Source organism: Octopus bimaculoides, chromosome 3 (genome assembly GCF_001194135.2).
Source record: "Octopus bimaculoides isolate UCB-OBI-ISO-001 chromosome 3, ASM119413v2, whole genome shotgun sequence".
Lineage (NCBI taxonomy): Eukaryota > Metazoa > Mollusca > Cephalopoda > Octopoda > Octopodidae > Octopus > Octopus bimaculoides.
In genome coordinates, this window is record NC_068983.1 from 90,259,960 (window position 1) to 90,277,712 (window position 17,753).

The 17,753-nt window shown below is 33.5% G+C and overlaps 1 protein-coding gene across 7 annotated transcripts in view; it reads left to right on the forward strand.

Moving 5' to 3' along the window:
* The window catches only part of LOC106874806 (F-box only protein 16), a 185,184-nt gene that overhangs the window by 6,875 nt on the left and 160,556 nt on the right, over window positions 1-17,753 (forward strand). For 5 of the 7 annotated variants that reach the window (XM_052966311.1, XM_052966312.1, XM_052966306.1 and 2 more), the window contains one exon: window positions 4,814-5,020. In XM_052966311.1, the coding sequence (XP_052822271.1) occupies window positions 4,814-5,020 (207 nt within the window). Of the gene's footprint in view, window positions 1-3,569; window positions 3,701-4,303; window positions 4,325-4,813; window positions 5,021-17,753 lie in introns of those variants that run through there. The other 2 variants (XM_052966310.1, XM_052966307.1) reach the window with 2 other exon arrangements.

Here is a 17,753-nt window from a genome sequence, read left to right on the forward strand (position 1 = left end):
ATATATATATGTATATATATATACACGTATACATGTATATATACATACATACACATACATAGTTATATTCACATTTTTGATGCAAATTGAATGAAAGGAGTGTATTGTTTTTTTATATAATACTTTTCTTTTTTTTATATAACATTCATTTACATTATATGGAAAGCAAGTCGACATATAGATATATAATACCAATGTAATCTTAATATTTCTTCTGTTGAAAAGAAAATGAATACAAGCAATGCAGGAAAATAGTTGAGAATGTATAATTTAAAGCAAATGAAATATTGCAAAGCAATTTTTAACAGAACATGCATTCAACATCAAAAACAATGATGAATAAATGAAAAGTATCATATGAAAAGAAGACAGTGAAACATAAGCTGCAATGATTCTTTTTAATGTAGGTTCAAAGACTAACATAAACTGCAATCATAAGCAAAATTTCAACACAAAACATCAACAACAGAAACAGGGTTAAAGGTAGAATATTAAATAAGCAGGAAGAAACACACTAATAATATGTAAGAAAAAAGTAATGAGAAATGACTTATATCACACACAAGTAACAAATGAAGTTGCAAGCACATTTGAATATATGTTTTGCGAAGTATAAGTTAAAAAATCATGTTGCTTTCTTGCATGCACACAAATTGTATCCTAAACATGAAAACTTCTCTCTTAGCAGTACTCAGCATGAAGGAGGTCATTGCGCATGCGTTACTTGAAGGCCATAGTAAACATGTATTTTTTTTTTAATATATATGGTAGGTGGTAGATAATATATACATGTGTATTTATACATGTCTCTCTCTCTTTCTCTCTCTCTCTTTCTCTCTCTCTCTTTCTCTCTCTCTCTCTTTCTCTCTCTCTCTCTCTCTCTCTCTCTCTCTCTATATATATATATATATATATATATATATAGTTTTAGGGAAAATAACCAAGTTTCAAGAACTCATTGATGAAAATCCACTATCACATATAGAAAAATTAACAATTAAAAGCACAATAAATGAGTATAATATAAAGTAAAGTAAATATCATAAGATAAATATAATATAATATACTCTTCTGTAATGGATTACTGTGTGGTCTGTTAGCCAAGTCCATTAGAGATGCATTTTGTGATAACCATATGATTATATTATATTTATCTTATGATATTTACTTTACTTTATATTATACTCATTTATTGTGCTTTTAATTGTTAATTTTTCTATATGTGATAGTGGATTTTCATCGATGAGTTCTTGAAACTTGGTTATTTTCCCTAAAACTATATATTTTATATATATTTTATCTATAAAGCTCAATTTAATTTTAATTTTTTATAAATTGATTTTAATTGAGTTTTTACCTGTAATTTTGGATTTTGTCCCTAATATTATTATATATATATATATATATATATATATATATATATATATATCTGTGTGTGTGTGTGTATGTGTGTACATAAAATTTTAGTATAAGATATGAGAATCATACGGTTATCACAAAATGCATCTCTAATGGACTTGGCTAACAGACCACACAGTAATCCATTACAGAGGAGTATAATGCAGAATGTCCATGCAACTTAAATCTAGATCAAATCAATGAAATCATTTCATGAGGAGTTTGTAAACCATAAAGTGTCAGGAGATATGAGAACAGAATATATTTACTTAAACACTTGACTTCAGTTAGATTACAGCCTTTTCACAACCTTCTTCCTGTAGCTATAATTTCAATGTAGAATAAATTATATTTACATTTTTGCAATGAATTATGCAATACTATTGTATATTCACATGTCAATGCAAATAACGAAAGCTAGCTCATCAGATCACCAGAACATCATGATTACATCACGTTGAATCATTGGTATAATCGTGATGTTCTAGTAATCTGATAAGCTAGCTTCTTTATCTGCATAGATTTGTGAATATATAGTTGTATTGTATAATGCATAGCATGCATATTTCTGTAAATATAATTTATCTGACACTGAAATTATTACATGAAGGAGGCTGCAAAACAGTTGTAATCCTATGGATGTCAAGTGGTTAAATAAATTTATTCACCTCTCATACTTCAACCTATTGTTGTAATAGCGTTTTATATGTGCACAATGTAAAAATTGGTGTGTTATGGGCACTGTATGCATAGTGCCAATGTTTGTGATTATGTGGAATCTGTGTTGTATAAATATAATCTTAATACTGAAGAAATTTATTTAAGTCAACTAATTAACAATAAAGGTGCTAATTATCTAGAAGTATAAATGCCAGAGTAAGAACATGACAAAAAAAAAAGTTCAGGGAATTTTACCACTGCTAGCAGTAAAGAGTTTCTCTCTCAGAGTTAAGAGTAAACTGTGAAATGTTTATGTATAAAGTACACTGCTGCACAGTAGTGAAAAGTAGGCTTTGGATGCAGAGAATTTGTGAAGGTTGGAAAGAAATGAAGTGAAGATGTTCTACTGAATGTGTAAAGTTAATGCACATGAATGATGGAGCACAGATAAGCTGGGAGGATAACTGGATATCAGAGGAATCTGATGTAATGTGTGAGAGAAAAGATTGCTGGTATAGTCATGTTATGTATACAGAGGATGCTAATTACCAGAAGTGCTGTCCAATTAAAGTGGACAGAAACTGTGAAAGAGAGGGACTAAAGAAGACATGGGACTACATGATGAAAACTAATCTTAAGATGCTGAACCACATGGAGGAGATGACAAAGGACTGTGATTAGTTGTGAAGTGCTGTGCTGAAGAGGACTCACCAAACCCATGTAGGGAAAAATGATCATAAAGATTTATGGTGATAGAGATTGAGATGTATAATTTTATATTTGGCTCCTTCCTGACCATTTTGTTCATATTAAAACTTTTAAATATTCTTTCTCCTCTTTGTAATTCTTATTTATCACTCTCACTTCCAATTAATGCACCCCTACTCTTGTATGTATCTCAGTCCATATTCACTCTCCACTTTACCTTTCCCTCATTTTTATTGCTAGCCATTACTGTCTGTCTTCCCCATTATTCCCTCACCTTTTATGTATTAGTGATGTCCCACTATTCATCACTCCTACTCTTTTACTATCACCCATCATCATTGCTATCTGTCACTTTATATATATATATATATATATATATATTTATCTCCCTTCACACTCTTCCTCAGCACTCTCCCATTACTCTTTCACTTTCATTACTTTTCTATTATCCTGTCTCCCTTTTCTTTCTCTCTTCTATCATATCAATTATGCTATCTCTGTTGAATCTCCTTACTATTAATCTGATCATTATGTAGCTGCTTATTAAGCTCTCTTTTTTTTTATTCTTACTCTTTCACTCCTACCGTTATAGTTCTCTTTCATTACTCTATCTTCTGCCTGTCAAGGATAAGATAACTCTATGGTGCTAGTTAACAAACAAATGTGACTTCGGTGTTGCTGAGGTCAAGATAATTTCTCTAAAGCTGGTATCACAATAAAATGCATCCAGTATATTCTGTAAAATGCTGAGAACTCTTCTTTCTTGCTTAGGATATAACAATCTCTTTGTGTGAATTCCAGAATAAATACTACCAGTACACTCTGTAAATGGGTTGGCAATGGAAAATGTGCCAAAAATGAAATGTACAAGTGAGACATGACTATAACCCTTTCCGGAGAGCAACAACTCTGAATATGAACTGACTCAATACTTGTAAGCACATCAAACTCATGCCAACATATAAAACTGTATGTAAAAACGGTGATGATGCATGGGGATGCATGGTATGATTGTTGTTTATCCCCAAGTCAGCCTGATTGAGCTGACTTACAAGTATTCCAAGTGATCATCCCATCTTCCACAGAAATATAATGCACCTGGAGCTAGAGTATAATTTTGGTGCTATTTTTAGCACACATACCATCATTGGCTCATTAGCTTGATTGTTGAATAATTGTGTCATATGCGAATGTAGTTATTGCTGTTGCAGCACTCTGTTCAACACTTAGCCAAAGGAGATAGCTTATCAAAAGACGCAAGCATTTGATTAGCTTTTCAAAACATGAACAACCATATTTTATTGTGGTGAATGGTAGCTTTTGCCTTCAGATTTAACATATGTAGTTCCTTTAAGAGTTTGTTAACATAGATTTGATTACTATATCAATTGGGCAAAATAACTACATGGAAACTCCCACATATAGTAGAGGTTCTTTTGTTGGTTTACTTCAGAAGGTCTCTTCTTTCACCCAGTGTAGAAGCCCTCTGATTGGGTTGATATATAAGTTTCCTTCACTTAACTCAGATGCTTCCCTATTCAATTAACTTGGAATGCTGGTTTGTATTGTTATTTATTGTTTCTTTAAAAGCACCTGCCAGCAATTCACTGTACTGTTCTGATTGTAACATATATATTATAGTGTTAGATAACCAGATAGTGTTTATATATTCCACTAGTGGTAATGTGATTGTTTTATAAGAGTAGCAGTTTGTCAGATAGAGGAAAAAATTATGAAGTGAAAATTACTTTTTATGCTTTTGTTATTATATTTTATATGTGTGTTGTGTGTATAGTTTTAGCACAAAATTGAATCTTAGTATGTTGGCAATGCTCATTAAGGGTCAGAAACTGAATACACTAGATTTAAATGTCTTTGCCAGAGATACTGCTAATAGTATACAATCTATTTACAACTCTCTAACTAATCAGCTGGTACCCTAATGATCTATCTATTGGCTTTGATAAATCATATACATCATATAAATTTATTAGACAATTTCTTATGTAATTATCTCTAAATTTAAATTTCTAACTTTTTATTCTAGTTTGAAAAATGGTCAGACGAGCAACGATCTTTTATGCTTTTATCAATGGTGAAAGGATGCAGCCCCAAGCGACTTCAGTTTGTTAAACAGTGTATCGATGAACATCTACCTGTTTGTCAAGAGGACTTTACTCGTGTTTTACCTCGTGTCCTTAGTCTCTTCATCTTCTCCTATCTTGACCCACGAAGCCTCTGTAGATGTTCTCAAGTAAGAATTTTTGTTTGTTTCTTGTTCCATTCATTCATTTGGTGTTTTCTTTTTTTTTTTAATTTTGGAGAAAAAGGAAAATTTCTATGACTATCACAGAATGATGAGACTGAAGTAGTTACTTTACAGTTTGAACATCTTATGTTAATGTCTGAATTAAAAACATGGGCCAAAAGTGGATTTTAGAGGTTTGCAGTTTGGAGGCAGTAGGATTGGGTAAAGTATATAGTGCAGTATCTCAATCAAGTTAGCAAGATAAATATGTTCAGAGAAGCAAAAGTCATAGTAGTAGCAGGTGGAGAGACAGTGGTAATAGCAATGATAATACCCATAGATACAAAACATTGACTACTTTTACTGATATACATTGTTTTGTGTTATTGGACAAAGCACTCAACATTCTTGTCCCGCTTGCATGGAAGTACCACAAATAAGAGACCGACAAGTTGCTGAGGTGTTAAATTCATTGCTCACTGATACATTGTTGCTGTCATTGTTTGTCATCACTTCTACCATTCACCATTGTTGTTACTACTTGTGGAAACACTACCCTCTACGCAATTTTCTTCTTTTCTATGTAATACATATATTATTTGATCTTTCTGGATATTATCATAATTTATGTGATATATATATAGTATCTCATTTTTCTGTATATATATCACGACATTATCCAACAAGTCCTTAATTTTTAAAAACGACCAGCATTCATAAAATATTTAAACATGGAAGAGAAACAGTTAAATTAATAACTTAAGCATTTATATAAAAAAATAGATCATCATCATCATCATCATCATCATCGTTTAATGTCCGCTTTCCATGCTAGCATGGGTTGGACGATTTGACTGAGGACTGGTGAAACCGGATGGCAACACCAGGCTCCAATCTAATTTGGCAAAGTTTCTACAGCTGGATGCCCTTCCAAATCCAGGATGCCCTTCCTAACGCCAACACCCAATTAATAGAACAGTGTAACATGAAAGTGCATTGGTTGTAATGAAGCAGCTCAGTTGTGGATGCATTGATATTTCAATGCTCACTATTATGTCAGCCAGTGGCATTGCAGTGAAGCACCTAAGCCATAGTTGTAATGACACAGATCAGTGATTCTAGTGACAAAGCTCAGAGCTGGGTGCATTGAAACAATTAAGAGGTAGTTGTAATGACACAATTAGGCAATAGGTGTAATAACACAAATAAGTTGTGGGTGTAATGAGATCTCAAAAGTCCTTGAAATGACATGCTTCAGTGATGGTTTAAGTGACATAACTCAGTAGTTGTTGTCATAACAAAACTGTAGTGATTTAATGAAACAGATCAGCGTTGCTTGTAAATAACTCAGCTTTTCAATTTACATTGTTGATTGTCCTAAAACAATTCAATTAGTGCAGTATTGAAACAGCTAGGTGATGTAATGAAATGATGCAGTGGTGGTTAAAAAATAACTCATCTTCTGTGTCTTAGCTTTGGAGACTGAACTGCAAACCAATTCTTCTCTGCTTGGAAGATCTTAGTCAGTCTTTTTTGCTTGATAGAATGAGATACATTTTATCTTTAAGTTCATATCCAGACATTTGGCTCAGTGTTTTGGACCTATTATTCTCTGATTCAGTTGTCATTCCTTCCATTTGGCTGCCTAATATTCAAGCTCCCTTGTATACACTTGGGAAACATCCATTTTGTAATAGTACACATGTAAATTGGAAAAAATGTTAAAATTTAATGTAACAAACATTAGCATATAGATTTCAAAAAGTGATATTTGTGGAGAATCATAATCTCAGATATTTAAAACATAAAACTGGAAAGGTTTCCAAAATGAAAAAAACAAACATTTTTAATTAAAAAAACAAAAAAAAAATTATGTGGGATGCAAACAAATCCCTTCTCCACTTTTTTTTGCAGAATTGCAATCTTTGATACTTAAAATATGCACATCTGGGGAATAATTTCTGACACTATTCTAAAAGACTTAAATGATGATGATGATGATGATGATGATGATAACAATGGTGGTAATCTCATCAGCATTATTGTTGTTATCAAAGTAAAGCCTAATAAGAAATTCATCTATCAGTAACTACTATAATTTCATTTGGAGACCAATTAAGATTTTTTTCTATGGATTGTACAATATTTTGTCTTAAAATGAAAATATATGTATATATCTTTCCTGTTATGCCTTGACTTCTATCTTCTCTTCTGTTTTGAGATCAGCTCTGAATCTCCTCTACAAGTTCTGGCTTCTTCTTTTCAGTTGTGTTATGTTAGTCAGTGATGATATATGATGTATGCATGTGTAACAATATATCACAGTAGCAAAGTAACGAGAATAAGCAAAGTAACGAGAATTGGTTATCTTATTATAACAGTTCACACAATAAAAATCCAATACTCTAATGCAGAATCAATAACAAGACTAGTACCCTCAGTTTGATCTCAACTGTCTACTGGTTCATCTATTCATAAAACTCATCCAGTTCACTGACAGTCACGTGTGGGGTGTCAGTTCACTCCACAACATCTCATCTTTTAAACTATACACTTCTAGGAGAGTGTGGGTGTACACATCTATTTATTTATATTTTTTTATTCCTACCCCACATCTTCCCTTTTAAAAGAATTAAGTCCAAATGGAGTTCAATACTCTTTCCTCTTCAGGTCAACCATTAAAGCTCTGGAAATGTCTAGTACTACTCCAAACAGGTGTGTCAGTTTTATCTGCTTTTGGCACTTCAAACATAGTGTATCTTTTTCTCAACTGGTTTGCATGTCTTGAAATTGAACCCTTGTCCTTTTGCCTTTTTTACCATATAGATAATTTTTCCAATTCTCTTACAAATAATACCATCCTCCCATGATTGTTTCCTATATCTGTATGTTTCAAAAAGCACTTTTTCACCATAGTGCTTTTGTCATTGTTATTCCAAGTTCTTTTTTTCCCTGCTTGACAGCAGTTTGTCGAATGTGGATGTAATCTTTCTCGCAAACATTAGTTTGGCTGGGGATCTACCTGACGGTGCATTTGGGTTAACTCTATATACACTTAGAAATTTTATTAATGCCAGGTCATCAATCCTTCCTTTGTTCACTTTTCTTAATACCCTCTTGAACATACCCATGAACCATTCCACCTGACCATTTGACTGTGGATGATACGGTGGCGTGGTTATATGACCAATTTGGGACATCTGGCAGAAATCTCTGAATTGAGATCCTGTAAAGTTTGTTCCCTTATCGGACACAATGGTATCCAGTATATTATATTGAGCAAATACCTTATGAAGGAAATCAATTATTGCAGAGGATGTAGGATGTCTACATTTACATACTTCTGGCCATTTTGCATAGCTATCCACTACTATTAGATAATAGTTTCCATATAGTGGGCCTGCAAAGTCAATGTGAAGCCTGGACCATGGTGTCTCAGTCTTTGGCCACTTTGGTATCTTATAGTAGGTGATTTTGTTGTCTGAGCACAGCCTCTGTAAAATCTTACAAGATTTTCGATATCTTTATCCATCTTCGGCCAATACACATAACTTCTCATAAGTGCTTTTATGCACAACATTCTTTGATGTCCAACCTGAAAATCTTTCAGAATTCTTTTACAGTGTAAATGGTACTACAATCCTCTGTGCATACATTAGAATGTTGTTGCATACAGAATATGAGTTTGAATTAAAATTTTCAGGCCAGCATGTATTTACTTTTTTTTTAAAAGTGACTTTCATTTTAGTTGTTTTGTCATCTTTTGGTACTTTGGCCTTAATTTCCTCTAAGGAAATTCATTAATCACATTACACAAAATGCTTTTTATCTCTGTTTCAGCTCTTAACAATGTAGTTACACTTTCTTCAAACAATTCAATATTTTTAGATGTTAACCTAGATAAAGTGTCTGTGTGGCTTAACTTTTTTGAGGAGAGGTATTCCATTTTGAAATTGTAGATCAACAAAATGGTTCCCCATCTTTGCAAGCTATTGGCAGTATGTGCTGGGATGTCCTCCTTAGAGCCAAATATAGTCAATAAGAGACAATGGTCAGTTTACAGACAAAACCTGTTGCCATGGATGAATTTATGGAACGTTTTTACAACTTAAATCATTGCCAAAGCTTCTTTCTCAATCTAGCTATAATTCCTCTCAGCAGACTATAGTGTACGTGATACATGTACTACGGGTTTTGTATTACCATCTTCATACTTATGCAAAATTACCACTCCAATGACATAGTCACTGGCATCTGGAGCTACTATAACTTCCTTTTTTGGATCATAATGTGCTAAAGATAGCTTGGAATTTAGTATATCTTTTAACTGTTTTAAGGTTTCTTGGCATTTTTGCATCCAATTCCATTTCATTCCTTTCTTTAGCATGCAAGTTATGAATGTTAGGGATGTAAATTTGGTAATAATTCACCATACTCAAAAACACTTGTAATGTCACCACATTCTTTGGTGGGGGCATATTTCTGATTTCTGATACCCTGGTAGGATCTGGACACCAACCCTTTCTATTTATGATTTGCCCCAAATATCTAATTTTAGACAAAAAAAAATCACACTTATCTGCACTCAGTTTGAACCCATATTCACTTAGTTTTTTAAATACCTTTTTCATATGTTGTACATGCAAACTTCTTGATTCACTCTTAATCAATATGTCATTGAGATATGCAATTGTGAGTTCACAGTCCACTAATATTGCGTCCATAGTCTGTTGGAAGATCACTGGTGCGACTTTTATGCCAAATAGTAACCTGTTGTATTTATACAGCCCTTTATGTGTGTTAATTGTTAGGTATTTAAAGCATTCATTGTCTACTTTAATTCGTAGATGTGCATCAGAGAGATCCAATTTAGAAAATATCTTGCCACCATTTAATTTTGCAAATATGTCATCTGGAGTAGGTAGTGGATAGTTGAACATTTTAAGACATTCATTGAACCTAGTGGAAAAATCAGCACACACTCTGATTTTATTATTCTTTTTCTTAGTGTACAGTTGGTGATGCCCATTGAGAATATTCCACAATTTGGATAATTACAATTTTTTCTAGTCTCTAACACTTTATCTGTTCTAATGTTGTGTATGGGACATTTCTTTTTGGTTTAAAAATTGGTACTGCATTCTCTTTCATCTCAAATTATGCTTTTGTTTTCAAATATGCACCTAGTTCATCTGAAAATGTCTGGGAATGCTTTCTTTAATTAATTCTTTTTGCAATTTATCCAAGCCGGTGTTAGAACTTGTGCCTGTACCTATTACATTTTTGCTACAGTGCTTAATGGGTAAATCCTAGAGATCAGGTTTCTGCATTCAAATTGTTCCAAATAGGTTATTGATATTATTTAGCACATATGCCTTTGCTTTTATTGTTCTACCTTGGAAAGTCACATTGCAATTGAATTCACCTCTAAACAATAATTTTCTTCCCAAAACACCTCTCGCAACTTTTGTAGTTTTACTTAGTACTGGTTTAGCTAACATACTCCATGTTTTGTCATTTAATATAGTTATATTGCTCCCAGTATCAAGCTGTAATCTGACATTTGTTCCATTTATTTCTATGTTTGCAAGCTTCTTATGTATTTCGTTATCCTTATCATTTTCAGATACACTGTATACATTTTTATTATGTTTTGTGTAGGCATCATCTTTGAATTCTTTCCTTATTTTTGTGCAACAATGAGAACTTTTGCAACCTTGAAACCACATCCAAAACATTTAAGTTTTTTGAACGGACAGTCAATACTCCAATGCCAAATCAATGAGACTAATACCCTCACAGTTCGACTTCAACTGTCTACTGGTTTAATATAAACAGGACCACCTCGTGTTGAACAAAAATCTTTTTTCACTAAAAATTTTTGATAGTGTGCTGATTGTGTTTTCAAATCATAATTCTCCAGGTTTTTGAGGTAGTATATAATTAATGTACTTTTCATTTTCTCCTAGTGCTAATTTTATTAGCAAATGTCTAGTCTTCTGGTCTAGTTTCCCATCTGAACATTTGTTCTTGAATATTTCCTCAAATTGACTATAATAAGCAGCAAATGTGATGCCTTCATCCAGATTATATCTAAATTTGTCTATGGAGTTTGCCAACAAATCTGGTGTAAATGCATTTGTAGCATTTTTCATTTCCTTGAGGAGAACCTGTAAGACCTTGTGTTGATAATAGTTCTTCCATGGTAAATGACAAGATGAATTTTTGTCCTCATAAGCAAAAAATAAACAATTCACAATAATTTGAGTGAGTCTTGAACACTTCTTGTTTCCAACTGTTATATCATTAGTGGCGATATATGATGTATATGTGTGTGTAACAATAATCACAGTACCAAATATAACTGTATAATAATAAGCAAAGTAACAAGAGCTGGTTATCTTATAACCATTCACACAATAACAATCCAATACTCCAATGCCGAATCAATGAGACTAAAACAAACACAGTTCGACTTCAACTGTCTACTGGTTCGTCTATTTATAAGACTTATCCAGTCCACTGGCAATCACATGCGGGGGTGTCAGTTCACTCCACAATAACTTGAATGCTTCATCCTGTAGCATCAAGCTGCCTCCCTCTTTACTGTATCTCCACTCATTTGAAAGGGAATGTAGTCTTGCAGATTGCATGATGACCTGACAGAAAAAAGCACCAAATGCATGCTGTAAAATGGTTGGTGTTAAGAAGGGCATCTAGCTGTAGAAACCATGCCAAAATAGACTTTGGAGCATGGTGCAGTCCTCAGACCTGTTGTCAAACCATCCAACCCATGCTAACATGGAACATGAATGTTAAACGATGACTTTATATAATCATCATCATCATCATCCTTTCATGTTCACTTTCCATGCAGGCATGGGCTGGAAGTTTTAACAGGATTCAATAGATCAGTGGTCAGAGGACTGCATTTTCTCCAGTGTCCCAGTCTGACATGGTTCTAAGGTGAATGCCCTTCCAAGTACCAACTAATTTACAAAGTGTACTGGATGCTTTTTTCATGGTGCCTACACTAATGAGGTTACCTTATAACTTGCAAGACTGAAGGGCCTCTGTTAACTGAGAGGGGAGAGAAGAGATAGGGTGATCATTTTTAGCAATGTGTTGAGGGGTTAAAGTATGATAAGGGAGCAGGAACAGGTTTACTCTTTTGGAAAGAGTTTATAAGTTTAGATGATGGAGGCTTGAGTGTAGCTCAAACAGCGGTAAATACAGTGATGGCAAGATGCTAGAATATACTGTCATAGTAACATATCCAAGCAATGTATTGGGATCTTTTCAGTTTGGCTGCCAATTTTTGAAAATTTAAAATTTGATACATTAATGTAGTTTTCCAAGCTGAATCTCAGGAGATATTTCATTTTTTTCCAGAAAATTAAAAAAAAAAAAGTTATAGAAGTTTAAAGTTTGATCATTTTCACCCAGTCAGAAAATGGGATTTGGAAGCTGTCATTTTGTGCATAACAGCACATATCAACTGTAAACGAATGAAATACTGGCAGAATTCTGCTTTATGCATGCCATATAATGCCTCGTGAATTTTTTATATTTTAGAATTTTCAGAAAATTTTTTGCAAATTTGTATTCTACACATGGGAATTCATACAATTATGCAAAAACCAAAGCCAAAAATTTGGGGTGCATGATTTAAGGTCTATTTAGCTGTTATTTTTAGTATATCTCACCACCACCTCAATGAATAGCATATATTTGTGAACACATGCTTTCTCACAGACATGCTTGGCTTGTTACTATGGAAACAGGTATGAATGTGTCTGTAGCTTATGATTGGCTAAAATTACCCAAAATTTACAAACTTTAAAAGCTATTAACTCTTTATCTATTGATTTATGGTGAAAATGAATTTCAAAGCATTGATTAGCATATAAAACTATATCATTACACCGAATATGAAATCAATTCAAACAGAAATTGAAGAGACTGAAAATTGGCAGCCAAACAGAAAAGATTCATGTATAAGAGAGAGTGTAGATACAAAAAAATCAGGGAGGGTGGTGGGTATAAGGTTGCAAAATTGTGGAAAGATAGTGGGAGATGGATAAAAACATCTGGTGAAGGTGGTTAAATATATAGAGGGCATGAATGTAGTGAATCATTAACAGGGGTGAGGGTAGATATGAATGAAGAATGGATACTGTTTGGGAGGAGCACAGATGGAGTAGTGACTAACAGTACAGCAATAGTGATATGATATGATAAATAGTAACAGATTATGCTTTCATGGCTTACAGTAACAATAGATAGGTGAGTGACAAAAGTGATGAGTTGTGGGGTTAAAGATTGTGAGTGAAGAAAGTGTATGACAAGGATACCAACAACAGTGGTAAGGTCATTGATGGTAATAATGAGAAATAGGTGTCAGCAGAAAGTGGTTCAGGTGTAGGACCCAATTGTCTGGGTGGTGGAAGAAGAGTAAGAAGAAAGTGTAATAGACTTGGCAGGGACAAAGTTGTATGCATAACCGTTCACACAATAATCCAATACTCCAATGCCAAATCAATGAGACTAACACCCTCACAGTTTGACTTCAACTGTCTACTGGTTCATCTATTTATAAGACTTGGTGGGTGGCTGGAGCCTACATTTATGTACAAGGCTTCCTCATTTGATTTGTGGCAGGGTTTAAATTTACTTATGCTATGGTTCATGTTAATATCTAGAAACTTTACTTTGCTTTTCATCACTGTCATGAGTTCCAGCATCCAGAGATCACCCTTCACCACCTCATTCCACATCTTTCTAGGTTTTTCTCTTTCACAGGTTTCATCTAATGTGAGTGATTAACACTTCTTTATACAACTATCCTTAATCATATGAATCACTTGCCCAAACTAATGCAGTCTTCTTTCTTGTACACTACATCTGATTTTTCTTATGCCCAGCTTTTCTTTCAATATACTTGTACTTGATCATGCACACTGATATTGCATATACACTGGAGCATGCTTGCTTCATTTCTTTCTAGTCTTAGCAGGTCTTTCACATTCAGAGCCCCATGTCTCACTACTATGTACCATTGCAGTGCCTACACAAGCATTGTAGTCTGCCTTTCACTCTGAAAGGGAAATGTTTTCTTGTCAACAGAGGTAATAGATCTCTAAACTTTTCTACCCTGTTCTTTCTCTGGCTACTCTACTTTCAGAACATTTTCCACCATTGCTAATTAGGTTACCTAGATAACAGAAACTATCTACTACTTCTAGGAATCCTTCTGCACATTTCCGAGTATCTATTCTTATATGCTCTTAGAGCTTATTACTCCAATGCATCTGCCACATACAAAGTCTGCTTTTGTTGTTAATCTCCTGTGATTCCGCTGCACCACTTATGTGTCCATAATTTATACTGAGTATACTGAACTGAATATCTACAAATCAAGTTAGGCCATTTCCCTGATGGTGCAGGGTCTTGTCTTCCTAAGTTTGCTAAGTTAACCTTGAGACCCTTTGATTCCAGGTTTTGCTTCCATGCCTGAAATTTCCTCTCTAATCCTAGTACAGATTCAGTTATAAAAATAAGCTCATCAGAATATAGGAGTTCCCAAAGGCACACAGCTTTAAACTCCTCTGTTATGGCCAGAAGAACTATGGCAGATTAGAAGTGGATATGATCACTGATTCCTGGTGGATGCCCACCTGCACTGTAAATTCATCATAGTGCTTGTTACTAATTCTTATCTTGCTGATAACTCCTCTGCCTTGTTCTGCATTGCTCTCACAAGTACTTCATTTACTCCTATCTTCCTCAGTGTCCAAGCAAGAGACACTATTGAAGGTTTTCTCTTTGTTAACGAATGCAAGAGACAGCAATTGACACTTAGCCAGCAGTTATCTCACCATCAGTAGTACTTCTTCGTGGTACAAGACTAGAATAATTTTCTCTCACATCAATTGAGCTACAACTTTTTTCCATGATTTTCATGGCTTGGACCAGCAATTTGATACCTCTGTAATTACCTCTCTATCAAGCCCTTGTAAAAGTTGCCTATGATGCTGTTATGCTAGTAACCTGATATATATATATATATATATATATATATATAACATACAAAAATAAGAGGAATAACCAGCAAAAGTGGACTCCTCTATGCTAGAAATAGATGCCGAATCATCTAACCACGAAAAAATGTTCTCAGTAAAAAATTAGCGACACAACAGACTGTAAAAGGGCAAGACAAATAAAAAAATACGAAATAAAAAAACGATTAACCGACGTACCATGGTTTCACCTGTTAAAATTTACATAAGTAAATATCTGCAGGATCATCAGCGTAGTCTGTCGATTTAAAAATATAATTTCCAGAACTAGACATAAGACGTCCACCCGAAAGGGAGCACGTGTAGATTCTACAAATTACATTCAGTGTATCCCTTCAAATGTCTTCAATCTGGTGTGCTAAGTCCGGAAATAACTCTGCAGTTAATAAATTTTTGCAGCTAATTTACCGGTTTGAGAACTTAATTATTTGAAATTTATTAATAAGGGTAGAAATTGATATTAATCAATTAAAACCAGTGGTCTAGCATATTAAAAAAAATCCGAAGATTAAGATTATATTACATACAAAAATAAGGGGAATGACCAGCAAAAGTAAATTTTAACAGGTAAAACCATGGTACGTGGGTTAATCGTTTTTTTTTTATTTAGTATTTTTTCATTTGTCTTGCCCTTTTACAGTCTGTTGTGTCGCTAAACTTTTACTGAGAACATATTTTTTCGTGGTTAGATGATTCAGCATCTATTTCTAGCATATAGGAGTCCACTTTTGCTGGTCCTTCCCCTTATTTTTGTATGTAATATAATTTTATTCTTCAGATTTTTTTTAATATGCTAGACCACTGGTTTTAATTGATTAATATCAATTTCTACCCTTATTAATAAATTTCATATATATATATATATATATATATAATAAAGAAATTTTATCCACCAATGCAGTACTGAGCACTCATTCTTATTGTTTGATATTTACGTATGTGTATATATACGTATGTGTATAAGGCTAACATTGGTTTCAAGTTGAGAAAAATATTTTAATATCTTATCAATTTTTCAAGCCAATCACATGGAGGGATGATGTTCATCTCCATTTTGGATGAAAACACGAAAGATCTCAGGAATTCACAAAAGAGTCTCATAAAGAAATCAAGGGACACTACTCTTTTGGATGATTATCTCCCTTGGATTTGACTTTTGTGGGGGAAAAAGACCGTGTTCAATGGTGAATTTGTTTGCATTATATTATATAATATATTACATTATATTTTATTATATGCTGGGTATATGTGATGTTTGTATGTTTGTGTGCTGAGGAAGTTCGTCAAAGGGCACGTATCTTCTATGTGTGGAGTTTGTTTGTTGTATATATTTAATGTTCACATTCAGGGAAAGAAACTATCCTGGTGGGGTTTGTAGAGTAGGTGGTGGTTCCTCTTTGAAATGTTGGAGTGTAAAATATTGCTTGTGTATGATCGGTTTCATCCCTAATATTTAAGATCATATTTGTTGGCTGGATGATATTTAGCTTTTCAGGGATACAGAGCTCACATTTGGTACCCTACCCCTGTATTTTCTGGTTTTAGCAATGGTGTTATTTGGAGGTTGCTTACTCTTCTGTGTTTCAATGTCCATATCATATTGGACAGTGATGTCATATGTCTTTTACTTTTGTCCCTGAATGATGCCAGGTGTTGCATGTATCTTTTCTTGAATGAGTTTCCTGTCATTCATTCCAATATACTTCTTTGTTACTTCATTGGGATCCATGATTTTGACCTTGTATATAAGTTCTTTTTCCAGAGGGTTATTATTTAGAGGACAGTGTCTTTTGGAGGTATTCCTGGTGTGTTTATTTTTATTGTTTGAGTATTATTGACCATATATTGGCGAGACAACTATAGCTAACTTTAATGGTGTTTGAGGTTTTGTATGAATGTGGGCAGTCATTGTCTATTAATTTTAAGAATTCTCTAGCTATGCTAGTGACTACATTTATGCTATAAGGTGGGTTAAACCATGATATTTTCCTCTGTCTGCATCTTATTGGTCTATCCTGCATTTGGTTCAACATAGTTTATGCTATTCTTGAAGTTGAACCTTTCTAATGCAACATTATAGAATGAGGCGGCCTTTTTAAAAGTGTCTTTATCAGTAGAAAAATTAGAGACGTGTCTGCTAATGTTATTAACTAGTTGTTTAATGATTTCTGGTGGGTGGTTGGAGCCTACATTTATGTACAAGGCTTCCTCATTTGATTTGTGGTAGGGTTTAAATTTACCTGTGCTATGGTTCATGATAATATCTAGAAAATTTACTTCTTTAAGGTCAGTACTAATTGTGGTTCTTAGACATAATTGGCTAAATATTTTGCATAATATTTTTCGTATTGTATCCATATCATATCTGTTTTTATTGTGTACCATTCCCAGGCCATTGTCCCTATATAGACCTATGTTGATTCCTTTTATTTCTTTTCTAAGGATATTTAGAATATAGTGGCCTACAAAGTCAGCTGTCTCTACACCATCATAGCTCCCCATTACCCAATCAAATAGCTCATTCCCATTCATTTTTACCCAATAGGAATTATCATTTTCATTAGAGCTTAAATAAATAAAACATTTTGGCATGTACAAATATTTATTTCTCCCCATTGTATATATATATATATATATATATATATATATATATATATATA